The 27,052-nt window shown below is 50.6% G+C and overlaps 1 protein-coding gene across 1 annotated transcript; it reads right to left on the reverse strand.

Annotated features, from left to right (window-relative positions):
* Positions 1-829: 829 nt before the first annotated feature.
* LOC149347273 (uncharacterized) lies at positions 830-24,656 on the reverse strand. The gene is made up of 4 exons (XM_089586971.1): positions 24,386-24,656; positions 24,039-24,188; positions 8,452-8,607; positions 830-1,382 (listed from the first exon to the last, which is right to left on the reverse strand). The coding sequence occupies exons 1-4, from the start codon at positions 24,413-24,415 to the stop codon at positions 1,128-1,130; spliced, it is 591 nt and encodes a 196-aa protein (XP_089443097.1). The 5' UTR covers positions 24,416-24,656; the 3' UTR covers positions 830-1,127.
* Between the last annotated feature and the right edge of the window lie 2,396 nt (positions 24,657-27,052).

Genomic DNA, 27,052 nt, shown 5'->3' on the forward strand with positions numbered 1-27,052 from the left:
CTGCTTTCTTAAAAGAACTGCAAAAGCTGGCCTCATCAGCAGCAGCAGGTTTTGTGTATTGCCTCGGCCACCAAGGGCACTCGTTGTTGCTGCAACAATTTTACTATGGAGGGAGAACGCTATGATGTTACTCTCTTGAAATCTGGGCATAAAATATTAACACGCATCCGAAAAGCAAATCCTTCGTATCTTTTAACGATGTTTTCAAACATTGTTAGCCGCACGTTTTTTGTTTCCTTTTACGGTTTGACGTTGGACGCCCCTGCGATCGCGCGTTCTCGAAGGCCGCGCCTTTGGGGGCTAAATGTCTCCGATGGGAGCCTTTGCCTCCAAGGCCCTTAACGGCAAAGGTGTGGAATTTGTGCCAAGTAGGTGCACTCTTTACGCCTTTGAACATAAGGACCAGATTCGATTCTTTAAGACCTTTACGGTGGCCGCGTGACAGGTATATGAAGTCCGGTTTTGGACAAATGACAACGAGGGAACGCTTAAGCTGGCGCCTCAGCTTATATTGCTTAGTCTCCAGCGCCTGCTGTAATACGACGACAAGTAAGCTGACGAACTATTACGCGTCTGAGCAACCACTTATGCTGAGAGCACGAAATAAGGTGAAGTCGTTTCCTCAGTGTTCAGCTTGACGCGTTCGTGCAAACGGGTCCTAATTTATCGCAACAAAAGCCATCTTTTCATGCATGCCATGCAAAGCTTGAATGGTAGGGATTCGAAAGTGTGGATTCGGACGTTGTGTTTCGCCGATGCGTCTCAAGCTATCGCTCTAGTTTTGCCGATGCGTCTGAAGATACCTCTCTAAAGGATGGAGGTCTGAATATACACACAAGCCAATACTTTTATTCCAATCGCACCTCTCGGCCCCAGCCCCTACAGTGGGACGCAAATTATGGCGTTGTATCGAATCGGTACGATATGACGCGCTGGCCTATTCGCTAGTGGCACAGCGCGGATACTCGAATCGACGCCGACGGACGTGCTCCAGGCGGAGGTGCTCGTCTCGGTCGCTCTTGTGGGCGAAGAGCTTCTTGCAGAAGCCGCGCTCGAAGTCTCCACTGGTCCTGGGGGAAAGGCCGGTGGTTGGCGGCTGCGCTGGTGGACTCTGCGCCGCCCTTCATTCAGAGCTGCTCCCCCGTGTGCATGCCCAGGTGGAGGGCCACGGTAGGCTTGCTCTTGGAGTGTTGCCGGCGCATGCGGTATACCGGGATGGAGAAGAGGAGGAAGTAGTAGCGATCGTGCTCGTAGCCTTCGTGGGCTACGGGCCTGGACTCAAGTTGGAAGTTGATTCGGCAATCCCAGCATTCGTCGATTGTCTGCTCGCCAGGCTGCAGGACGTACTGGAGCCGCCTTCTGTGCTGGGACATGAGGAGTTGCTGCATAGAGAAGGAAGGGGAGTTAATCAGTACGTTGGTTGTAGATTTGCGTTCATCGTAATTGCTATTCTTATGTCGCAGCGGTGGCTCAGTGGTTATGCCGCTCGGCTGCTGACCCGAAAGACGCGGGTTCAATCCCTGGCGCGGGGGGTCAAATTTCGATGGAGGTGAAATTCTGCAGGGCCGTGTACTGTGTGATGTCAGTGCAAGTTAAAGAACCCCAGGTGGTGGAAATTTCCGGAGTCAATCAGTACGGCGTACCTCATAGCCTGAGTCGCTTTGGGACTTTAAACCTACGGATCCGTAATCCAAATGTGCAATAATCAACTGCTGCGCGCTCAAAGCACGGGCATTCTTTTAAAATGGTCCAATCCTTCATTAAAGGCCAATGATCCTGCTCAGTAGAGTGATTCTGTGCAAAAAAAAAAAAATTAAAGTTCTAACGCCTGTATTGGAGCGAATCTTTCACCGCAGGGGTTGTTCAGAATGCGTAAGTAAATGCTTAGAACTAATCACCGAAATATAATCGACCGAAATATAATCGAAAAATGCGAACACGTGTTATAGTATTGAGCACTGACTCAGCTGAGCGGTGGCAGCAACAGCCATTTCGAACCCAGCTAAGTACGTAGTGAATAACGTTAATCAGTGGCATATTGTGTTAAAATAAGCTAAAAGCCGGGGAATGGTGGCCCAGAATTTAAAAAAATAACCTGCCGCAGATTTAGGAGGAACGCCGGCACCACTATCGGCGGCGCCGGAATGAGGACGCGTATAGGCGTTGCCGTGGACGCTTCTCACACACAGAGCAAAGCAAATGGCCAAGGCGTCTTGGTCTGAAGGCGTGTGCGCTTACAGTCTACCACCCACTTTCAGCGTTATCTATACAAGCCGCTTTTTCCTGTGGCTTCGCATCTGCGGTCAAACTGCGATAACGTGAATGAACAGCTCAGGCTGCGAGCGCGAGCTGCGACCTGGGCTCCATACCACTGCATCGTTGGAGAGACGCGCCTCAGCAGTCGGGAAGAGCGGACGTGTCTCACGTCGGCTCCGCCGAATTTTATGATCCTTTCCCGAAGCATTTGCCGAAGCGCTGCGACACCATCTGGCTACACTTCCAGAACAACGAGGAGACCACCCACCCTTGTTCAGGTGGGACCGTTTTCTCAAATCCTTCGAGAATTTGAAGACCAAGCGGATCGCGCGAGTTGCTAAGCCTAACAGTTAGGCCACGACTCAGCTGCCCGCCGCGGCTCCGCGGGCAAATTCTGCCGCAAACCATGACGACCCTGATGGGATACGACCCGGAGGGGATGCAGATTGTCACCATGCCGCAGGCGAAAACCCCAGTTTTCGACAAGGTTACGGAGGCGATTATCCAACGCAAGATAGAAGAGTGGGAACGCGCATCAGCCCGTGACAACCACTCGGCACGGCAAAAAGGTCGAACGCCAGATGGACGCGTCACCGCGGCAGGGGATACGCCGCTGCAGCAGACGCCCCGCACGCAAGTCAAGCGTTGGAAGCCTCCTCCGCAGCCGCGTCTGGACAAGCAAGATGCAGTGATCATAATCAAACCTAAAGGAACGCTGGATCTCAGCAAATTCAGGGGAAGCAACGCGGTCGGAAACACCTTGCACATTGCTGCTGGCGTCGACAAGGGCTCAGCCGAGCTCAGCGTTTGGCCCATATGGGAACAGAACATCATCGTCGTCGGGGTGCGAGACGCCCAAATAATCAGAAAGATCCTGGCAATTCACGAAATTCAGCTTGGGGACAAGGCACAGGCAGTGTACTCCTACCTCCGCCCCTCCGACGACACTTGCAAAGGAGTAATACAAGTGGACCCGAGGGTTTCCAACGAAGACATCACGAACGCGCTTCGCTCCCCGGACGCACCAGTGGTGAGCGTGAGAAAATTAGGTTCCTCCAACGTGGCGGCCATCACGTTTGAAGGAAGAAAGGTTCCGTTTCACGTCTTCTACTATGGTGAAGCGGTTCCAGTACGCCTATACAAGAAAACAACGCCAGCCTGCGCACTGTGCGGGAAACTTGGACACCGGGCGGATGTTTGCCCTTGCCCTTCGAAGTCAAGATGTCCGAAGTGCGGTCAGCAAGATGTTCCAGAATCCCACGACTGCCAACCCAAGTGCACGGTCTGCGAAGGTCCACATCCCATGGGGTCGAATCAGTGCAAGTACAAGTACCGAACATCACAAAAAACCAAGCCCAAGACAGGAGAATTCAACCACCGGTCAAGATCCAGGCTTCGGAACCGGTCCGGCAGCAGAGGTCCATCGAGCAGCGGGGACCGACTGACCCACCAGGACCAGTCCAGCAACAACTCAGCACCACCCGGCTCACGCTCTTCAAGCAATGGACCTGGGACTACCGATAATGTGTCGCACAACAACGGCAGTCGTCCAGCCGAGAAGACAACAGGACCCCATAACAAGGAGCAGCGCAACGGCAGCAAGGTGAGCTGGGCAGATGTAGCTGCCTCCTCCCCCGAAGCGTTGGCTTACAAACGACTTAAAGCAGAGATTGAACAACTAAAATCAGAAAATAGCACATTGAAACAGCAGTTAGTCATCGCAGTCAATCCAAACAACACATTACCTCCATCGACGCAACAGGCATGTCCGATGGAAGAAGATAGGGCAGAGCTACACCCTCCGTCTCCACACCAGTTAGATGCTGGCACCCCCGAGAGGCAAGCAACTACACCAGACGCACCCCACCAGGCACCAACTCCGCAGGCACCACCATCGCAGGCACTAAAGCAGCAATATACAGAGCACCCCCAAACCCAGGAACGCATCACTCGCTTGGAAAAAACAATTCAAGACCTCATTGAAAATAAATTACAAATTATGATCGAGACGACAATCAAAAGTATGTTCGAATCAGTTATTAAACCCATGATGGAAAACCTCGAACCAGTTTTAATAAGGATGCAATCGCAGGAGATCAGAATTGACCGCAAACTTCAGGAATTATCAGATGGTTCTCACAACAGAGGCACAAAGCTGCAGGGTAAAATGGGAACTCGTCGTCTGCCAAGCACTCAGCCAGATCTACAACCTGAGGGCGCACCACATGATGAGGCACAAGTTTCTAGTGTTCAGCATGGCTCCACAACGTAGACATAAACTTACTATCCTACAGTGGAACTGCAGGGGACTAAAACGGAAGAGGGAAACATTACAGCAATACATAGACTCTCATCCCGATACGCCGCAAATAATAGCCCTGCAAGAAGTGAATATGGAGGCTAAGATCAGAGGATACTCAACACATCAAACAAATCCCTCGACATGCATCTTGGTCCACAAATCATGCACGGCAATAACTGTAGACCTTAATCTAGACAGCGACATTGAAAATACCTTCATAAAAATACTGCCACAGCACAGAAACAGCAAGGGCACCTATATACTCAATATATATAGTCGCCCCAAACAGCACCGCGTAGCCTTCGACGTGATCTTTCTTAAAGCCCTAAGAGAAGCCCAAAAAGCTCCCCTAGCTATAGTTGGCGACTTTAATGCTTCCAGCCCCCTATGGGGATACCCCAGGGAAGACACGAAAGGCAGAAAACTAGCATCCGCCATCGCTGACATGGCCCTGACCCTACTCACGGACCCGCAGCACCCGACGCGAGTCGGCACCAGCGTAACGCGGGATACTTCTCCCGACCTCACGCTCGTCCGCAATGCCCGCAACTATGAGTGGCTCAATACAGGAGAGACCCTAGGCAGCGATCACTACGTGCTGCAGACCATCTTCGAAAGCAACAAGCACAGCAAACCACGAGGGCAAGCCAGAATTACAGACTGGGAGACATTCAGAAAGGACACCAAACTAACCACATCCGAACAAATAACCAGCTACGAAGATTGGGCGGCTTCCATTCTCGACCTTAAAGAAAAGCTCACAAAGTCTCTTGCCACCACGGAGGACCACCCAGCTGTTGACAACCACCTCCTACACCTTTGGGAAGCAAGACGTAGTCTTATAAAACGGTGGAAAAAACAAAGACACAATCGGAAACTAAGACTTCGAATAGCCAAGCTTACTATTCAAGCAGACCAATACGCATGGGACCTCGCTCGCACCAATTGGCTAACGAAGTGCGAATCCCTCAAAGGCCGCCTAGACACCAAGGCTACATGGAACCTTCTGCGATGCCTAATTGACCCTCCGAAAGCGAAGAGTGAACAACACAGAAATTTGCATCGAGCCCTACACAGCTTTCAAGGCACGGATCATGAACTCGTGGATGAACTCACGCGTCGCTATATCTGCACCGCGCGAGACCCACAACCCTACAATAAGGAGTACCGTGGGGAACCGAACGAAGACCTAGACAGAGATTTCACTTCAGAGGAAATCATTGCAGCACTAGCAGATATGCGCCGAGGCACAGCCCCGGGACAAGACAAAATTACTGTCGGACTTCTGGCCAACCTCGGCACGGAGGCTCTGCAGCAACTCACGGATTACATAAACGAATGTTGGCGTACCGGCACCATTCCACAAGCATGGAAAACAGCCAATGTACACTTTATTCCCAAACCCGGCAAGAAAATCAGCATTGAAAACCTGCGCCCCATATCCCTCACGTCGTGTGCAGGCAAACTCATGGAAAAGGCAGTCCACACCCGTATCTCCAATTATCTTGAGGACAATGAGCTACTGCCACACACGATGTTTGGATTTCGGGCACACTTGTCCACCCATGATGTGCTTCTGCAAATCAAACGTGAAGTCATTGATCCCGCACGCACGAACAGTAACCGAGCGCTTCTAACACTTGACCTCAAGGGAGCGTTTGACAATGTCAAACACTCCACAATCCTCAACAACCTCCACAGCATGAACTGCGGACAGCGAGCCTACTCGTACATCTGCGATTTCCTTACGGACAGAACCGTCAACATCAGCACCAGCTCAAAACACACAACGTAAGTGAAGATGGGCACGAGAGGCACTCCGCAAGGGGCAGTACTATCCCCACTTCTCTTCAACATTGCGCTCCTAAATCTCCCACCTCTTCTCAATCAGGTACAGGGCATACGCCACGCCCTGTACGCTGATGATATAACCATCTGGACAACCACGGGAAGTATGGGAATGATTGAAGAACAACTACAAACCGCGGCGACAACAGTTCAAAATTATGCCCGGGCGTGTGGACTAACGTGCTCACCCGAAAAATCCGAACTGCTAGTCTTCCGTCAACGCAAGAATCAAGACACCATCAATATCCGCGTAGACAACTCACCCATCAAGGAAGTTCAGACCATGAAGATACTGGGTCTGTACATAAATAACAACGCCAACAACCTTCTTGCCCTCCAGAAACTACGGCTCGTGAGCGAGCAAGTCGCCAGGATGATCGCCAGGATAACGACGCGCAAATCGGGGATGCGAGAAGACGATACTCTGCGACTGGTGCAGGCTTTCGTTGTAAGCCGCGTCGTCTACGTAGCGCCCTACCTCCGCCTTAAGAAGCGTGACATCAAAAACCTCGACATCATAATCAGAACTGCCTACAAGAAGGCCCTGGGACTCCCTCTTGCGACATCGACGGACCGGCTCTTGCGACTGGGTGTGCACAACACGATCGATGAGCTGATAGAGGCACACCTTACGGCGCAGGTGGTACGGCTCTCCACAACTCGAACTGGCCGACAAGTCCTGAGTGATTTAAACATCAATTGCCCCCGACAGCTAGACACCAAAACCGACATCCCAGCCTCATGGAGAGGACAACTCAAGGCAGCTCCACTACCCAGGAATATGCACCCTGATTTTCACCAGTCAAGACGACAAGCACGAGCCGAAGCCATGAAAAGACACTACGGCGGGCGCGAGGGCGTGTTCTATGTCGATGCTGCGGGTCCCGAGCAGGGAATGACGGCCGTCGCGGTAGTGCACCAAAATACAACAGTCGACGGACTAGTACTGGCTAGCCAGGACATACTGGCTGCGGAAGAAGTGGCGATTGCTCTAGCTGCAACACACACTAGCTCAATATACATTCTCACAGATTCACAGACAGCGTATCGCAATTACCTCAGGGGCAGGGTCGCACCGCTAGCAGCTAAAATCCTGCAAGATAGCTACATCCGTGGCTACCAACCCACACACAAACACTTAATATGGGTACCAGGTCACCAGGGCATCCCAGGGAACGAGAGCGCACATGCCTCAGCCCGAGCATTTCTCCCCCGGGCACCCAGTGCGGATGCCGTGGAACCTCCTACCCCACTACTAACTTACAATGACATACTTCAGCACTTAAGATTATCCCGTCGGGTCTACCCTCCGCCGGCTAAGACACTAGATAAAGGGGAGGAACAACACCTCCGAAAGCTACAGACCAACACTTACAACAACCCACGAAGACTGCATGCCATAGACCCGGAGTCATTTGACTCACAATGCAAATTCTGCGGGGAGAAGGCGGACCTGTACCATATGGTATGGGCCTGCCAACGAAATCAGGCGATCACTGTTAATAACCAGCCAACGCAGGAGGGGTGGGAGGCAGCTCTGTCCAGCTCGGACGGAAAGAGTCAAAAGCAACTCATCGAAAGAGCCCGGACAGCAGCCTACGCCAATGGGGTTCCGGACTGAGAGCTCCAACCACGGCTACAACCTCCTAAACCATTTCATTAAAATATTTTCACCACCACCACTGCATCGTTGTTCCAGAATATTTCATGAAAATGGCTTTTCGTCTTCCCTCTTTGTTCCCGCCTTACGCACTTGATGATGATGCTCTAAATAGGCCGAACTTACATGAAAACTGAGCATGCACGTTTATGCGTGCACGCTTTGTTAATCTGTTGTTTCTGAACAAAGAGAGCTGCCCTTGTCGTTCAGACAACTGGTTGCAGTGCTTCGTGAGGAGCAAAAGCACACTATCGGAATTCCCAATCGAACTGGCACGACTACTTTCGAACATCGTCGCCGGAAGCTAACATACGCCAGGAGAGCAGCAGGCAACTTTGCGTCCTGTAGAACTGCAAGCGTTTGTTGGAAGGGAGTGGGGGCTTACCTCCACAAAAGACAAGTCAGAGTCGAAGTTGTCAGCAGCCTGCCTGTGCCTGGATTCAGTCTCTGACAGGGAAGGACACCTGGCAATCAGGAGTGAGGCAGTGGTGGGCGGCGTGTCCATGTCACCGTCTTCTTGAACAGTTGGGACCCAGCACACCTGCGTCGGTGATGCAGTTGGAAAGCCCGAAGTGGCAGCGGTCAGCGATACTGGTGGGGCGGGCGAGCGGCTACGAACGCTGCATCGAGGTTACGAGCACGACACTTACGAACCGCGGCGATGGTGATAAAGACGTGACCGGTATGACATCATTCACGAACGATATATAGGAGAAATGCCACGTAGGCGAAGAGCAGGAGAGAGAACTAAAAAAAGAATACATTCATGAAATGCCCATAGCAAGTAGCTTTGGCTGTTAACAAAAATAAAATTAAAATTACATTGGTTTTTGAGGAAAGGTAGTAGCGCAGTATCTGTCACATATCTCGGTGGACACCGTAAGAGAAGGGAAGAAGGTGGGATTAAAAGAAGAAAGAGGTGGGGGAGTGGAGGTCCCAGAAAAATTCAGGGGGCACTTTGACTGTCTAAAGTGGGTAGAGGCGAAAGCGTTTTCCGCACCACTTTGACTGCTTCTGTGGCACTGTTGGCGTCACATGTAATTGAGTAATAATTACCAAGTGATGACAAATCACTAATTATTGGTTAATTGCTAATTAATGCCTGAATACTAATTAACTGCTAATTAATGCCGCTTAAGCTTCGCCTTTAGGAGTGGAACGCGACAGCGTGTAGCGCTGCCAGGGAGTCCACGGAACACCACCACCCGTTCGGCGCGATGCCTTGCCCTTTGAACGCAACGATTTTTTGAGGAAAGGAAATGGCGCAGTAATTCTCTGTCATCTCGGTGGACACCTGAACCTCACCGCAGAGGAAGGGAGGAAGTGGGAGTGAAAGAAGAAAGTCAAAGATGGCCCGTAATGAAGAAAATGAAAATTGTATTTGAGGAAAGGAAATTACGCAGTAACTGTCTCAAATATCTCGGTGGACACCCGTCAAAATTCAGGGGCGGGGGGGGGGGGGGGGGGGAGAACGCCATCACCCATTCGGTTCTACGCCTCGCTCGTCGGTAAATTGGTTTTTGAGGAAAGGAAATGTATCTGTCTTTCATATCTCGGTGGACACCTAAACCTCGCCGGAAGGGAAGGGAGGAGGATGGCAGTGAGCGAAGACTCCGTATTCACTAGACGCGCCTTTGTTCATTTCAAACCATCGAGCTGGCATGGCGGAGTTTGGAATGAACAAAGTCCAAACCATCGAGCTGGCATGGCGGAGTCAATAAAGAAAAAAAAAAGCTGGCATGGCGGAGTGGATAGCATGCTCGTCTCGCACTCCGAAGACCGGGATTCGATTCCCGAGCTCGATCAATTTCCTACTCGGTTTTATTTATTTATATGGCCTGACTAGAAAAGTTAATTAGGCTGATTGGGTAATTAAGCAATTAACTAAGCTCAGTCCCACTTACTTGGAGCATCACTCTATGATCCCTTCAATTGGTTGCATGGTTACTAGCCAAAGTACAATTGGCCCCGTTTGAAATTGGCGCACTCTGACGTCAAGACCGTTTCCACCAACTGAAAAGCGTGACATTTCTGTCGACAACTGCTGCTTACAACGATGAGACATTAAAGGCTTTCGCCTTAAAAATTTGAATTGGTTTTTAAAAAGAAATGAAGCAGCAACTGAGAGGAAATGAAGCAGGAACTGTCCCACTTATTGTCGGTAGATACCCGAATAGCACCGTAAGGGATAAAGAAGGAGTGAAAATATAAAGGAAGAGGTGCCATAGTAGAGAAAATAAAAAATTGGAGATTGTTTTTTGAGAAAAGGAAATGGCGCAGTAACTCTCACGTATATCGGTGGACACCCGAACTAAACCGCAACGTAAGGAAGGATAAAGGAGGAAGTGAGAAGAAAGGAAGAAAGAGGAGCCGCAGTGGAGGGTTCCGGAATAATTTCGAACACGTGGGGATCTTTAACGTGCGCTGACATTGCACAGCACACGGGCGCCTTTTAGAGCGCAGCAATTTGGCGCTCGTTTCTGCGTTTCGCGGCGTCGCCGTCGCCGTTTTCCGTTGTAACCAGCAGTGGACACCGTATTCAAGCTTTAAGCTGGAGATCACTGTAACGGGAGCTTGGAAAGCAGAGGGGAGGCGCATAAGTACCCTCTTGGAACAGTGGACACCTCAATCGTGCTTTAAGCTACGTGGCGGTAAAATTGGGAAATTGGTTTTTGAGGAAAGGAAATTGCGCAGTATCTGTTACATATCTCGGTGGACACCTGAACCGCGCAGTAGGGAAGGGAAGAAGGTGGGAGTGAAAGAAGAAAGAGAGAAAGAGGTGCCGTGGTGGATGTACGTGGCTAATTTCGACCACCGGAAATCTTTAACGAGCGCTGACGTCGCACAGCACAGGGGCGCCTTTTGCGTTCTATACGGCGCTGCCCAGATGGCACTTCAGTTATTCCACTAGGCGACCAAAGACTGCTGCCGTCAGTCGCTTGGGCCTCTACAAACGTGAGTGCACATTATGAACGATTAGAAGCCCGCGTTTGGTTGATAGCACTCTTTGCCTCGCTTCTGTAGACACAACCCAGACAGCTGACAGGCACCACGTGTGGCTTCGACAAAGCGCAGAAGCTCATGTCAATAAGCTCAGGAAGATGGCGTGGAATAGCACTACGAAGCGCCCCCAAAACTGCTTGCTCCTCTCGCTATGCTGTGTGTTACGGCGCTGCAATCGACACGGCAAACTCGAAACGCGGCCGCCGCGGTGGCGTTCGAAGCCTCACCCCGAGCATTTCTCCCCCGGGCACCCAGTACGGATGCCGTGGAACCTCCTACCCCAGTACTAACTTACAACGACGTACTTCAGCTCTTAAGATTATCCTGTCGGTATACCCTCCACCGGCTAAGACACTGGACAAAGGGGAAACCTCCGAAAGCTACAGACCAACACTAAAAACAACCCACGAAGACTACACGCAATAAACAGGAGTCATTTGACTCACAATGCAAATTCTGCGGAGAAAAGGCGAACCTGTGCCATATGGTAAGGGCCTTCAACGAAATCAGGCTGTCACTGTCAATAATCAGACAACGCAGCAGGGGTGGGAGGCAGCTCTGACCAGCTTGGACGAAACGAGTCAAAAAGAACTCATCGAAAGTGCCCGGACAGCAGTACGTTTCCGCTATTCATCGCTTGGCGCGCGTGTAGTTCCATGAGGCGGCGCCGATTACAATCTAAAGTATATTGAGGGGCTTTACTAAAACCACTACCTGCTACTTTTCGTTCTTGCTCCTCGCAATGCACGCCACTGCCCCAACAGATAGCGCGCGACGGCAGCGCCTCCCGCTCGTCTCGTTCGGGCGCAGTGGGCCCGTGCGGGGAGGCAGGAATCACACAATCACGCGAACAACGCAGCGCTCATCGAAGACGCATTCACCACGAAGCTTGCGGCTTACTGCCGGTTAGTTGGGCGCAGAAGCTATTCTGGCGTTCTTGCCATCGGGTTTGTCGAGAACGATGTGTCGACGAACTACGACTGCAACTTGAGTTTAGGTGTGAAGTGAGAAAGAAAAAGGAATGAGAAGAGGGAAAAGGAGAACTCCCTATCGCGTCTACTCTTAATGCGAAGCTTAACAGTCCTCCTAATTTTGAATTATTTGCCCTACCCTGCTCTCCATGTTGTCGGGGCCTTCACGGGAATGTGAAAAATTAGGAGTCACTTTGGCGACTAAAGTGGTGCAAGGCGAAAGCCTGAGTACAGCATTCTGCCACGAATGTGGTTGTGAATGATGATTAAAGTGCTGCCAGCGAATGACGCGTCCATTAGCTGTCTGCGTGTGTTACTGATGTGTGGTTAACATGTTAAGCTTCGCCTGTAAGAGTGGAACGCGACAGCGTCTTGCAACGCTGCCAGGGAGTCCACAGAACGCCATCGCCAATTCGGCTGTACGCCTTGCTGGACGGTAAAATTATTTTTTGAGGAAAGGAAATGTATCCCTCTCGCATATCTGGGTGGACACCTGCACCTCGCCGTAAGGGAAAGGGGGAAGATGGGAGTGAACGAAGACGCCGTATTAGCTAGACGCGCCTTTGTTCATTCCAAAACCATTCAGCTGGCATTACGGAGTGGCTAGCGTGCTCGTATCGCACACCGGAGACCCTGGTTCGATTCCCTAACTCGACCAATTTCGTTCTCGGTTTTATTGATTTATGCGGTCTAACTAGAAAGTTTAATTAGGCTATTTCATATTTATATTATTGCATTTCTATCCATCGTGTTCTGTCATTCACCTGTCAAATGTTGGAACTGTCTAGGATGTTCGACACAATGTATATGAAACGAGCAACGTCGAACTGAGTGGGGAAGTGCGTGGTGGTGGAGCGAACGCGGCTTCGTACTTATCTGTTTTTTCAGCAGCGCCTCCTTCCGCGGACGCTGTTGTCGCTGCGACGCGCGTCCTTTTCTTTTCCTCTTTCTTCTGACCTCTTCATTTTCCTCTCCCTTAATTAGGCTAATTGATTAATTAAGCAATTAACTAAACTCACTCCCACTTACTTGGAGCATCACTATACGATCCCTTCAATTGGTTGCATGATTACTATTGATTGATTGATTGTAAAACATTTTATTCGCCGGGAAGAGCTTGGCAAGAGGTCGCGTTAAGTGGTCGAGAGTACATAGCCCTCGACGACTTTGTCAGCCCACTCCACCGCCAAAACTTGCGTTCTGGGGTCAGAGCTAGCCAGCACGGTCTCCCACCGCTCGAGAGAAGGAGCTGTAACTAGATCACCCGGAGGTGGCTCTATTTTGCAGTCCCACAGGATGTGATCGTAGGTAGCACGGTGGCCACAGTGTTTGCAGTTTGGGTTGTAAAGATCTGGATAAATGTGCGCGAGGAGTGATGGGGTGCGTATCGATCTCGTCTGTAGACGACGCCACGTAACCTCTTGTTCTTTAGTAAGTCTTTTGTCTGGAGGGGGGAAAATTCTCCTCTCTAGTTTAAAATGATTGGTGAGATCATGATATGTGATCATGGAGTCCTTCGTGAAATTCAGGGAGCCAGACTCATCCACTGCCCGGTCGACGAAACCTCGGGCTTTATTGTGGGCTGCCTCGTTCCCCGGATTCCCCGAATGGGCTGGGACCCATATCAATTCGGAATAATTTGGTGAGAATTTGGTTGCGTTAAGGATTCTAAGGGAGGTGTTTGTAATTCGCCCTTTAGCGAAATTATTGATACCCATTTTGGAATCGCTGAAGATGATGCTCCCTTGGGTATGCGCTAGGGCGAGGGCTATAGCCGCCTCTTCTGCCGTTTCAGAGGATTTCGTTTTGATTGTCGCCGAGACGATGTGGTCACCATTCTCGTTCACAACCACAATTGCAAAGGCATTGGTATTTTTGTATTCTGCCGCATCTACATAAAGTGTTCCAGCGCACTGTCTGTATTTGTTATGTAAGGCTTTGGCTCTTGCTTGTCTTCTACCCTCATGGTGTAGGGGGTGCATGTTTTTGGGGAGTGGTTTGATTAGTAGGGCCGTCCTATAGTCGCGGGGTAAATCTACTTTAGCATCGTTATTCGTAGGTTGAAAGTTAATTCCGAGCCTGGTAAGAATACTCCTGCCAGTTCTGGAATTGGCTAATCGCGCTGTTTGAGCCATTAAATAGGCTTCTTTCAGTTCATTGTAGGTGTTATGTATTCCTAACCTCATAAGCCTTTCAGTTGAGGCATTTAGTGGGAGTCCTAAAGCAGCCTTATAGGCCTGCCGTATCATACTATCCAATTTGTCCTTTTCTGCTTTCGAAAATTTGAGATAAGGGGTGGCATAGAGTATCCTGCTTAGCGCAAAGGCCTGCACTAGTCGGCATAAATCTCTTTCCCTCACCCCTTGTCTGCGGTTAGCTATGCGGCGGATTAATCGCGCCGTCGCTTCTACCGTGCGTTTTAGCTTAGTGAGTGTGTCAGTATTCTTTCCATTTGTTTGTAAATACAACCCCAGTATCCTCATGGTCTGTACCTCTTTGACAGATCGTCCATTAACATAGACGTTTATTTGCGGGGGGGATGTCGTGGTACGCCTACCTCTTTGTTTACGACGGATCACGAAGAGTTCAGATTTTTGCTCAGAACAAGTGAGGCCGGATTCCCATGCGCATGCCTCAATGATGTCCACTGCTGCTTGGAGTGTGTCTTCTATGTAGCCTTCGCATCCTTTGGTTACCCAAAGTGTGATGTCATCTGCATAGAACGTGTGATGTAGGTCTGGTATTTGTGCCAGTTTGGGGGGAATTTTGATGAGGGAGAGGTTAAAAAGGAAAGGGGACAGGACGGAGCCCTGTGGCGTTCCTTTACTTCCTAGTGTGATTGGGGCAGACTCTATTGTTCCGACCGTTATCACTGCTGTTCTGTTAGTGAGGAAGGATCGGATGTAGTTGTACGTCCCTTCTCCGGGGTTGATTTCTGACAAGTTTGTCAAAATGGCTTTGTGGGTGACGTTGTCGAAAGCTTTAACAAGGTCTAAACCCAATATTGCTTTCGTTCCTGTTCCCTCGTCAGCTTCAATTATGTCCTTGTTAAGCTGCAAGAGTATGTCCTGGGTAGATAGTTGGGCCCTGAATCCTAACATTGTTTCAGGTAGGAGGTTCATGTCCTCCGCATAGTTTTGGAGCCTATTGAGGATGACATGCTCCATGAGTTTGCCTAGGCATGATGTTAATGAAATTGGGCGTAGATTCTCAGTGCTGAGTTTCTTACCCGCTTTAGGAATAAAAGTGATTTTCGCGTGTTTCCACTCTGGTGGTATGTTGCCTGCATGCCAGTATTTGTTCATAAGGTCTGTAACCGCCGCGATCGACGTTGCGTCTAAGTTCCTGAGAGTCTTATTTGTTACTTTGTCTGGTCCTGCCGCAGATGTTGTCCGCAGTTTTCCAATTGCGTACCAGACCTCTGCGTCTGTGATGTCTGCGTCTAAATTTGGATTAGGAGTCCCCCGGTAGTCTGGTTGAGTGGTACCATCATCCGTGTTTAGATAACGTTCTGCTAGCTCTTTGATTAGGTCTTCAGGTGTACCCTCATATTTATGTATGAGTCTGTACAGTTGACTTTGTTGCACGGGACGTGTTTGTTCTGGGTCGAGCAGGTGTCTTAGAAGATGCCATGTCTTCTTATTTCCGAGCTGCCCATTGACGCTTTCACATATTTGGTTCCATTGTTGTTTTTGGAGAGTAAGTGTATGTTCCTCGATTCGCCTCTCGATTTCAGCGATCTTTTTGCGTAGTCGCTTGTTGTGTTTTTGCTTCTTCCAGCGTTTTTGGAGGCCTTTTTGTGCCTGCCACAGGTGTAGCAGCTTTGAGTCTGCAATCTGCTCCTCCTTCTCAACTGGCACCGCAACGGTAGTGGAGCTGACATCCTCATTCAGGGAGATAACCCAGTCGCTAAGGTTAGAGATCTCCTTTGGAGCTGTTTTGTCGCGAAGTTGCCTGAACTTGTCCCAATCCGTGGTTCGTATTTCTTTTGCTTTGTTTTTAAGTTTTGTCGTGGGGAAGGTGATGCTAAGGATGAAATGATCACTACCAAGGTTTTGCCCGGTGTTGACCCACTTTGCGTCCTTGACGTTTTTAGAGAGGGATAGGTCTGGAGATGTGTCGACACATACACTGTTACCCATGCGTGTGTGGTCGCTCGGGTTGTTTAGCGTTGTGAGCCCTAGTGACTGTATGATTTGCCAGAGCAGGTTCCCTTTCGGAGTTGCTTTGCTATATCCCCATGCTGGGTGTTGAGCGTTGAAGTCTCCCACAATTATTAGTTGAGCCCTAGCAGCCAGCTTTACTGTGTTTATCAACAAGTGTGGGAGTCCATTGCCTTTGTTTCTGGGCGGGTTGTATACATTAAGGATGAAGAGATTTGAGTCTCCTTTTTGCCTTGGTACTATTTCAAGTAGGGTGTAATCTTCTTCCGAATCATTTATAAAATGTTGAATTGCGGTGATATTTCTATGCACCAGAGTGGCTCTGAAGGAGCCGGCTGCGCTACTAGTATCATAATGAGGTGGCAGATATGCTTTATAGCCTGGCAGTGTAGCCCTGCCGCTAGCTTCTTGCAATGCAATCACGTCTGGGGTTGTAACAGACGGTGCTTGTTGGATGTGGAGCTGCAAGTGGGCCCGCTTGCGGCGGAAGCCTCTGCAGTTCCATTGCCAAATTTCAAATTTTTGGCGTTGTGCCATGTTGGGTTATAGATGGTTGTGGCGTCGTGGACAGATCCAAGATGGGGGGTAGGCGGGCCTCGATAGTTGTAAGCCTATCCATTATTTGCTGCATGCACGTGGCTATTTGGGATACCTGTCCCTCTAGTGTTGCAAAGCGAATATCTATCTCTGCAAATTTGGTAGTAACGAGGCCTTGGAAGGTTGCTTGTTCTGTTGATATAGCGCTAGTTCTCTCTGACAGAGTATTGATGTCTGCCCTGAGTTTGGTAGGCGCTTTCGACGGCTGCGGGGTGTCGGCTTCCGAAGCCTCGGCCTTTCGTTTGGATTCCTCGCCTTCTTTTGTAGGAAGCGGTCTTTTAGTTGCTATTCTGGCGTCTGTGTCCGTCGCGTTATGGGCCGAAGACTGGGACGCGGTGGAGGGAGTGTGGCAAATGGCGTCTGTTTCCATCGCACTATTGGTCGAAGCCTGGGACGCGGTGGGTGGCGTTCTAGCCGCAGTGGCATTCTGTACCTGATGCGCTTGTAACAGGCGTTTAATGTCAGCCAACTCTTTTTTAAGGCTGGCAATTTCTCTGTCTCGGGATTGTAGTTGTATCTGAAACTCCTTCTCTCGAGCGTCAATAGATTGGGAGGCCTCTGCTGGCCAGCTCACCTTTTTGTTGGAGCGGCTATCGCTGCGTCCGCGGCTCGAGCTTCGCTTGTCGTTCCCTGCAGGGTTCCCCAGGGGCGGGAAGGAGCTGGAGTTGTTCCGGCTGTGGCTGCCTCCTTTTCCGGTAGCACCCTGTTCCTTCTTCCTGGGCCTAGATTGGTGTCCGTGTAGTGATGAGTCGTTGTCCCCTTGCTTGGGTGCCTGGTTGCCATGGGGCGTTCCTTGTTTGTTCCTGTTGATCAGCCGGAATTTGCAGTTCCGGCTGCCTGTGTTGTGGCCCCCGTTGCAGACGATGCAGACGGGTTGGCAGGTTGGCTGTTCTCCCTCAGGTGGAGGCGAGTGATTTTCTCCGCAGCGGCGGCAAAGGTTCGTTGTAGGTTTGTAGCAGACGTCGGCCCGGTGTCCTACCCTCCTGCAGTTGTAGCATACTTCATGTTGCTCCCTGAAGGGGTGGACCCGAAAGACGCCGCACTGATAGATTACTTGGCTGGGTAGCTTCTTTCCAAAAAAGGTGATTTGTATTGTTCTGGACTGTCCGATCCTTCGGGCATCCACAACTTCTATTCCTTCGTTTCTGTTTCCGAAGCCTTGGCGAACCGCTTCGGGCGAGTCTCCCGCGTAGGCGTTGTAAATGACCCCTTTTACCGAGTCTTCGGGCGCCGCCACGTACGACGTAACGTTGTAGGTTTGACCTTGGAGGTTCAGTTTTTCAATCTTGGCGTATGCAGTCGCCCGTTGACGATCGGGCGTGCATAGCGTGAAGGTGTTGTTGGCCGTATTGACTCTGATAATGTCTTCATTCTTCATCGTATCATACGGCAGCCTGGACACCTCGCAGGCGCAGAAGAGTAGTAGTCCGGGCGCAAAGTCCCTCAGATTCCAACCTTGTGGTCGGCAGACGATTTTGTAGTCATCGGTCGGTAAGCGCGGGAGAAGTGCTTTCTTGCTGAGTGCAAGTAGCTTTTTCCCGTTCTTTCGCGATGGAAAATTGGAATTAGACTTGCCTTGGCCGTGCCCCTGCGCAGGCTCGTCGTCGGTTGATGCGGGCCCTTTATTCTTCAGGCCTCGTTGTCGGTCGCGGTACCGAAGAATGGTTTCCCATTTTCCGTCCTCGAGCTCCGACGCTGATATTTTCTCGCCTTCCACGGCGTACTCCATCTTTGCAGGTCCCTGGGAGCTCAGTTCCCGGCGGAGAGGTGACGAGCTAGGTCGAGCTCGATGGCTAGGCCGGCAGTCAGCCGGCAATATGCCTAGGTGTCCGTAGATTGGCAAAATCCGGCTTCAGCAGGCACTGGACAATGGCCCGGATGTCGTCCAAAATATTCGAGCCCGAAGGCTGACTCTTTCTGCCGAAAAGTGGCTTCGAGGCGGGAGCCCATGCGAGACACGTCAGCACAGCTCCGTCCCGCATGATTACTAGACAAAGTACAATTGGCCCCATTTGAAATTCGCGCACTGTGACGTCACGAGCATTTCGACCAATTGAAAAGCGTGACATTTTCTGTCGACAACTCCTGCTTACAATGATGAGGCATTAAAGGCTTCCGCCTTAAAAACAACGCCGAGCTTTCACTCCTTCCTTCGTCCCTTTACGGCGCTGTTCGGGCGTGCAGCGAGATGCGTGTGGTGTCCGGCTATCGCCGCCGCCGTCGCTAATGCGCATGCGCGCCAATAACCTAGTAAAAGGCCTGCGCCGCAACCTACGGGTGGGTTATTATCGGCCAGCCACGCACCGACGAACATGCGGGAATAAACGCAGCGTTGGCCCCTGGAAACTTGTCTGCTCCTTCGCATGAACGCGCGCTCATGAACGCGCGCGTCTCATGAACCACGCATCACAACAATGCGAGACATTTACTGTGCCATTTCCTTTCCCCCAAAACAGCTTTTTTTTGAAATCACGAAAATTACACTGCTACTGCCACCACTGTAAAACATACCAAGCCCGTCGTGCCAACCGGTGGGGATGATGATGATGATAATGCTGTCCTTTTTCAGGCTTAATGGCACGTACCCACGGCGGGGGATCGGCCACTGATCTGCTCGTCCACGTCTGCCTGATCCCATCACCCTTCCCTTTTAAATTTGCCCACAAATAAAGTCTTAAACATCATCATCAACAACAAGAACAAAAACAAAAACAACTCAAGACCAGCGCCGGGTCATCTCCAGCGCTCGCAGAAGGATTGCGCTCCAGGGGCTAGCCTTCGTGTGAGGGTGCCTCCTCACAGTGAGGGGGCATCCAAGTGCCATGTAGGGGGCTTCGCCCACGCTATTTACGTCATCGGCAATACACGTTTTCACCACCAACACACGTTTTCACCACCAACAGGGCGCATAGCGGATACAAACGCACTCATGTACAAGGAGTGGCGTATTGAGATAATCTTGGGATTTAAAGCTAGAATTCGTACAGAATAAATAATACGTAAAAGAAAAAAAAGTAGTGTTGCGGGCAGGGCACTTTCGTTCTTGTTTCTTTTTCTCGCCATTTGTAATCTATGTACAACACAGCTCTCATGAGGCACTCATTGACATGTAAAAGTGTAAACAGCCCAGTGGAGTAATGACTGAGAAGGATAGGCGACACACTGGAATAGGGGGTGCTTCTCCATTGCTATGACATGACGGTGCGAAACACGACTGTCGCCGACTGTCGCCGAGACACACCGCATCGAAACACGACTGTCACCGTCGAGATTTCTTCGAGCAGCCTCACCCACTAAAAGGGAAATGCCTCAGAGGCTGCTGCCACTGCGGTAGCAAAAAAATTGGAGTGTTTGAACGGCCACGGCTGATGTTTCATCTCGCGTTCCTGTGCTGGTTAGCCGAAGAAAATCTTACACAGCTTTCACTCTGCACTCAATTCTGATTTCGAATTAAGGTGTGACAAAATTTGAGCGACACTCAATAACATTATGTGTTTGAGGCGATAGCATAGTGTCACTTGGCGCCTCAGCAGGAGAAAATTCTGGTCTTACGACATAACTGCTGATTTGGATGACGTCGTTTCCGGTCCAGCGGTGCCACTTTAGGTTTAGTTCACTTAACTTCTGGTCTGGTGACTACTTACGGTCTATGTCATGAGTCATGATTCGTCATATGACTCATGCAGTCATAAAGTGACCTAACCCAGCATCCACCACTTCCGGTCCGGTGCCGTTGCTTTCGTTCGATGCCGTGAGTCACGACCGGCCTATCGCATAACATGAAATGCGAACAACCGCAGTGCGCTAATGACGTTTTTAAAGGACCTTCATCATTGCCGAGTGTTTATATTTGACAGCCCAGTTCAGTTATCCTAAGCTATGAAGTGTATACTGCGACAATAAAACAATACTATGCATCCACATGCACTAGAAATCGAATACATCCTTAAGCGCATAGCATGGGTCGGTAGTTTCCTAAGCGGATAAGCTGACAGATAAGCTGCTGACTCATTCGAAAACCCCTGTCACATGGCATTCCTCGAAGGCCTTTCCAGCTATAGGCCTCTTTTCACCAAAGGAGCGAAAACAAAGGAGAAGCAGCGCAGGTACACAGTGCAGCACAAAGGTGAAACAGTCGTTGAGGCGTAGCATCCGCTGTTGTGCATGAGGTGGCTGAAGAGAGTGTTTCAAAAGCAAAGTGAGCTATTGTGTTCATTCGTTAAGCTCAGACAATATTCTATTCGTACTGCTTTCTTAACAAAACTGCGAAACCTGCTCTCATCAGCAGCAGTAGGTTCTGTGTATTGCCTTGACTACCAGGGGCACTCGATGTTGCTACAACAATTTTACTATCTTGAATTATGGGCTTAAAATATAAACGCCCGAAAAGCATGACCAAAATTTTCTCATCTTTTTGGTTTATTGGTTTATTGGGGTTTAACGTCTCAAAGCAACTCAGGCTATGAGGGACGCCGTTGTGAAGGGCTCCGGAAATTTCGACCACGTGGGGTTTTTTAACGTGCACTGACATCGCACAGCACACGGGACTCTAGAATTTCCCGGACTCTAGAAATTCGGCCGCCGCTGCCGGGATCGAACCCACGTGTTTCAGGTCAGCAGAGAGCGCCGTAACCACTGAGCCACCATGGCATGGTTTTTCGTATCTTTTAAAGATATTTTCAAAGATTCTTAGCTGCATAAGTTTTCTTTGCTTTTGCTTTTTGACGTTGGACGCCACTGCGATCGCGCGTTCTCGAAGGCCGCTCCTTTGGGTTCTAAAGGTGTCCGACGGGTGCCTTCAATTCCAACAGCGAAAGCGCGGAATTCGTACCGTGTAGCTGCACTCTTAACGCCGCTGAACATAAGGACCGTATTCTACAAGGCCTCCAAGGTGCCCGCGTAAGAGGGATATAAAGTCGTTTCGAATAAACGGTAACTACGGAACGCTTAAGCTGGCCCCTCAGCTTATTGCTTAGTCTCCAGCGTTCGCAATAATTCGCTGCCTGCTGTAATACGATGACGGATAAGCGGATGACTTATAGTTGGTTTATTGGGGTTTAACGTCCCAAAGCGTCTCAGGCTATGAGGGACGCCATAGTGAAGGGCTCCGGAAAGTTCGACCACCTAAATAACTCGTCTCAGCAAACCACTTATGCTAACAGCACGAAATAAGGTGAAGTCGTTTCCTCAGTGCTCAGCTTAACGCGTTCGTGCCAACGGTTCCTAATTTGTCGCAACACAAGCCTCCTTTTCATGCATGCAAAGCTTGAAGGGTAGGTATTCGAAAGTGCGGATTCGGACGCTGTGTTTTGACGATGCATCACAGGCTACCGCCCTAAAGGATGGAGGTCTGGATATACACACAAGCGAATATTTTTATTCCAATCACGCCTCTCGCTCCCAGCCCTTACAGCGGGACGCAAATTCTGGCGTCGTATCGAATCGGCACGATATGACGCGCTGGCCTATTCGCTAGTGGCACAGCGTGGATGCTTGAATCGACGCCGACGGACGTGCTCCAGGCGGAGGTGCTCGTCTCGGTCGCTCTTGTGGGCGAAGAGCTTCTTGCAGAAGCCGCGCACGAAGTCTCCACTGGTCCTGGGGGAAACGGCGGTGGTTGGCGGCTGCGCTGGCGGACTCTGCGCCGCCCTTCATTCAGAGCTGCTCCCCCGTGTGTGGAGGGCCACGGTAGGCTTGCTTTTGGAGTGTTGCCGGCGCATGCTGTATACCGGGATGGAGAAGAGGAGGAAGTAGTAGCGATCGTGCTCGTAGCCTTCGTGGGCTGCGGGCCTGGACTCAACTTGGAAGTTGATTCGGCAATCCCAGCATTCGTCGACTGTCTGCTCGCCAGGCGGCAGGACGTACTGGAGACGCCTTCTGCGCTCGGACATGAGGAGTTGCTGCATAGAGAACGAAGGGGAGTTAATCAGTACGTTGGTTGTAGATTCGCGTTCATCGTAATTACTATTCTTATGTCCCAGCGGCGGCGCAGTGGTTATGGCGCTCGGCTGCTGACCCTAAAGACGCGGGTTCGATCCCTGGCGCGGGGGTCGAATTTCGATGGAGGTGAAATTCTACAGGGCCGTGTACTGTGTGATGTCAGTGCACGTTAAAAAACTTCAGGTGGTCGAAATTTCCGGAGTCCATCACTACGGCGTCCCTCATAGCCTGAGTCGCTTTGGGACTTTAAACCTCCATAATCCAAATATGCAATAATCAAGCGCTGCGCGCTCAGAGCAAAGACATTTTTTTTAAAATGGTCCAATCCTTCATTAAGGGCCAATGATCCTTCCTGCTCAGTGGAGTGATTCTCTGCAAAAAAATAAAAAAAATTAAGTTCTCACGTCTGTATTGGGGCGAATCTTTCACCGGAGCGGTGGGTCAGATTGCGTAAGTAAATGCTTAGAATTAATTACCGAAATAGAATCGAAAAATGCGAACACGCGTTGTAGCGTTGAGCACCGACTCAGCTGAGCGGTGGCAGCAACAGCCATTTTGAACCCAGCTAAGTATGTAGTGAACAACGTTAATCAGTAACATATTGTGTTAAAATAAGCTAAAAGCCGGGGAATGGTGGCCCAGAATTTAAAAAAATAACATGCCGCAGATTTAGGAGGAACGCCGGCACCACTATCGGCCGCGGCGGAATGAGGACGCACATAGGCGTTGCCGTGGACGCTTCTCGAGCACAGTGCAAAGCAGACGGCTTGAGGCGTCTTGTTCAGAAGGCGTGTGAGCTTATAGCCTACCACCCACTTTCAGCGTTATCTATACAAGGCGCTTTTCCCTGTGGCTTCGCATCTGGGTTCAAACTGCGATAACGTGAGTGAACAGCTCAGGCTGCGAGCGCGAGCTGCGACCTGGGCTGCATACGACTTCATCGTTGTTCTAGAATATTTTATGAAAATGGCTTTTCGTCTTCCCTCTTTGTTCCCGTCTTACGCACTTGATGATGATGCGCTAAATAGGCCGAACTTACATGCAAACTGAGCATGCACGTTTATGCGTGCACGCTTTGTTAACTTGTTGTTTCTGAACAAAGAGAGCTGCCCTTGTCGTTCAGACAACTGGTTGCAGTGCTTCGTGAGGAGGAAAAGCACACTATCGGAACTCCCAATCGAACTGGCATGACTACTTTCGAACATCGTCGCCGGAAGCTAACATACGCCGGGAGAGCAGCAGGCAACTGCGCGTCCTGTAGAACTGCCAGCGTTTGTTGGAAGAGAGTGGGGGCTTACCTCCACAAAAGACATGTCAGAGTCGAAGTTGTCAGCAGCCTCCCTCTGCCTGGCTTCAGTCTCGGCCAGGGAAGGGCGCCTGGCAATCTGGAGTGAGGCAGTGGGCGGCGTGTCCATGTCACCGTCTTGAACAGTTGGGTCACGGCACTCCTGCGTCGGTAGTGAAGGTAGAACGCCCGAAGTGGCAGCGGTCAGCGAGACTGATGGGGCGGGCGAGCGGCTATGAACGCTGCATTGAGGTAACGAGCACGAGACTAGCGAACTGCGGCGATGGTGATACTCACGTGAATGGTATGGTTGGTGCTACTGAGAGAAGGATGACAAGGAAAGTGCACGGGTCTGCGAACTGGCTCGATCCGAGCCAGCACCGCTGCCATGTGCGGACAGAGGAGAGTTTAAAAGATATGTGCAAAGAGTGAAAGAGTGAGAGAAGAGACGCGCGTGGCCAGAAGCGCGTCCGCCGAAGCGAAGACGCTGGCTGTAACAAGAACGCTTTTGCATAATTCACGAGCTATACATACGAGAAATTCCGCGTAGACGAATAGCAGGAGAGAGAACTAAAAACAAAATAGATTTATGAAATGCCCATAGTAGTCGCTTTTGCTGTTAATAAAAATAAAATTAAAATTGCATTGCTTTTTGAGTAAAGGAAACGGCGCAGTATCTGTCTCACATATCTCGGTGGACACCTGAACAGTGCGTAAGGGAAGGGAAGAAGGTGGGAGTGAAAGAAGAATGGGTGCCATAGTGGAGGTCACACAAAATTAAAATTGGTTTTAAAAGGAAATGAATGAGCAACTGTCGCACTTATCCTGTTAGATACCCGAATAGCACCGTAAGGGATAAAGAAGGAATGAAAAAAGAAAGGAGCAGGTGCCCTACTAGAGAAAATGGAAAATTGAAGATAGATTGTTTTTTGAGGAAAGGAAATGGCGCAGTAACTGTCTCACGTATATCGCTGCACACCCGAACCAAAGCGCACCATAAGGAAGGGTAAAGGAGGAAGTGAGAAGAAAGGGAGAAAGAGGTGCAGAAGTGGAGGGTAGTGTCCAGTGCAGCCCGAGGGTGGTGGTGGTGGTGGTGAAAACATTACGAATGAGCAGGAGGTATGTTTGGATCAGCCCGTAAGGGACCGATCCTTACAAACACTAGGTGGAGGTCCCTAGTATGGGACCCCAGTGGCGGTTGCCGCCGCCCGGGCGCGCCCGACTAAGGCTTGTTGGGCCTGTAAGTCGTGGCAGCCGAGCAGGGTCGCCTCCCAGTCCTCCCGGGTTGGGTTGGGGATGGGGGGAATAGCGGGGTTGGAGGGGCAGGCCCACACCATGTGATAAGTGTCAGAAGACACTGCACTACAGTGTGGGCAGCTGCCGCTAAAGGAGGGGTGAAAACGTTTTAGCGCTGCCGGGCACAGCAATGTATTGGTGAGAAGGCGGAGAAGGAGCCGCTCATCCGCCTTCTTCAGGCCTTTACATGGGCTAGGGTAAAGGCGATGACAATTTTGATAATATGTTGTAATATCTTTGAATGTATAGACCGGATTAAAATCGGGTTCCTGATCGGACGGGGAGGAGAAAACAGCCCGGTGAGAGAGCGCGCGGGCGGCTGCGTCTGCTGCCTCGTTTCCTGCCAACCCCTCATGAGCAGGGGCCCATATGAGGTAACGGTGTGCGGGGTCCGTATCCCGTATGCAATTTTGGTATATTCGATAGGCTAGGAAGGGAGTGCAGCCTTGTTCGACGTTCCGACAGGCCCCTCGCGAGTCGGTGATTATGTATTTTGAATTGGAATGTGAGGCCGCGAGAGCAATCGCGACCTCTTCTGCTTGTATTGCACTGCGGGCTCTGAAAGTTAGGCCGTTAACTGTGTTGCTGTTGTGAACTACCGCGGCCGTGTACCATCCCCCGTGGTGAGGGCCGGAGGCGTCCACGTAGTATACACCTGTTTTGTTGCCATAATATCGGGCTAGCGCTTCCGCTCGTGCCAGGCGCCGACCATTATGGTCTTCATGTGACATGTTTGCTGGAAGAGGCCGCACGTGGAGGGCACGTCTCCACAGTTCCGGGATGCGAAACCTGTCTTCCATTGGAGGGGTGTGTTGGATATGGAGTCGAGCAAGAAGGCGGCGACCCGACTCCGTTAGCGACAAGCGCGTGTACTGGTTTGTAAGGTGCGCCTCCCGGAGTTCCCGGAAAGTATTCACCATCCCAAGAGCCATAAGCCGGCTGTTTGAAGTAGTGATGGGGAGGTCAAGGGCACGTTTAACAATTTTGCGAAGGATGACCTCAAGGGCGTCCTCCTCTTGTTTCCGTAGGTGGAGATAAGGAGTCGAATAGAGAATTCGACTGGTTACAAAGGCGTTTGCCAGCCGCACGGCATCCTTACTTCGTAACCCTCCGCGTTTGTTGGAAACCCGGCGGACCATGCGGCCCACCTGGTCCCCCACCTTACGGTGTTTGGCCAATGTAGTGTTTGGCCGCCTGTGTTTGTGGATGTAGAGTCCGAGTACCCGTATCTCATCACTTTCGCGTATGGGACCACTCTCAAGAGAGAGAGATATTTTAGTTGTGCACTTCTGTGAGGGGCGGAGGTGCACAAATTCCGATTTTTGAGGGGAATATTGAAGACCGCAGCGGCGGGCGTAGCGGTCTACTATCGTCGCCGCTGTTTGCAGGCTGGTTTCAATGTCTCCTGTGCTGCCCTGCGTGGCCCACAGAGTGATGTCATCGGCGGACAGGGCGTGCTGCACGCCGACGACACCACTCAGCTGGGCCGGCAGGTGCATCATGGCCAGATTGAAGAGCAGCGGGGAAAGTACCGCGCCTTGAGGGGTTCCCCGCGTGCCGAGTAGGTAAGGACCATGGTCTCTATCTTGAATTCGAATGTAGGATTGACGATCTATTAAAAATTGGCTTATGTATTGGAATGTACTGAGGCCACAGTCGGTGTGACTTAGGTTAGTGAGTATGATCTCATGTGTTACATTGTCAAATGCCCCTTTAAGATCCAAGGCGAGT

Source organism: Amblyomma mixtum, chromosome 4 (genome assembly GCF_055824585.1).
Source record: "Amblyomma mixtum isolate Tamu chromosome 4, ASM5582458v1, whole genome shotgun sequence".
Taxonomy (NCBI): Eukaryota; Metazoa; Arthropoda; class Arachnida; order Ixodida; family Ixodidae; genus Amblyomma; species Amblyomma mixtum.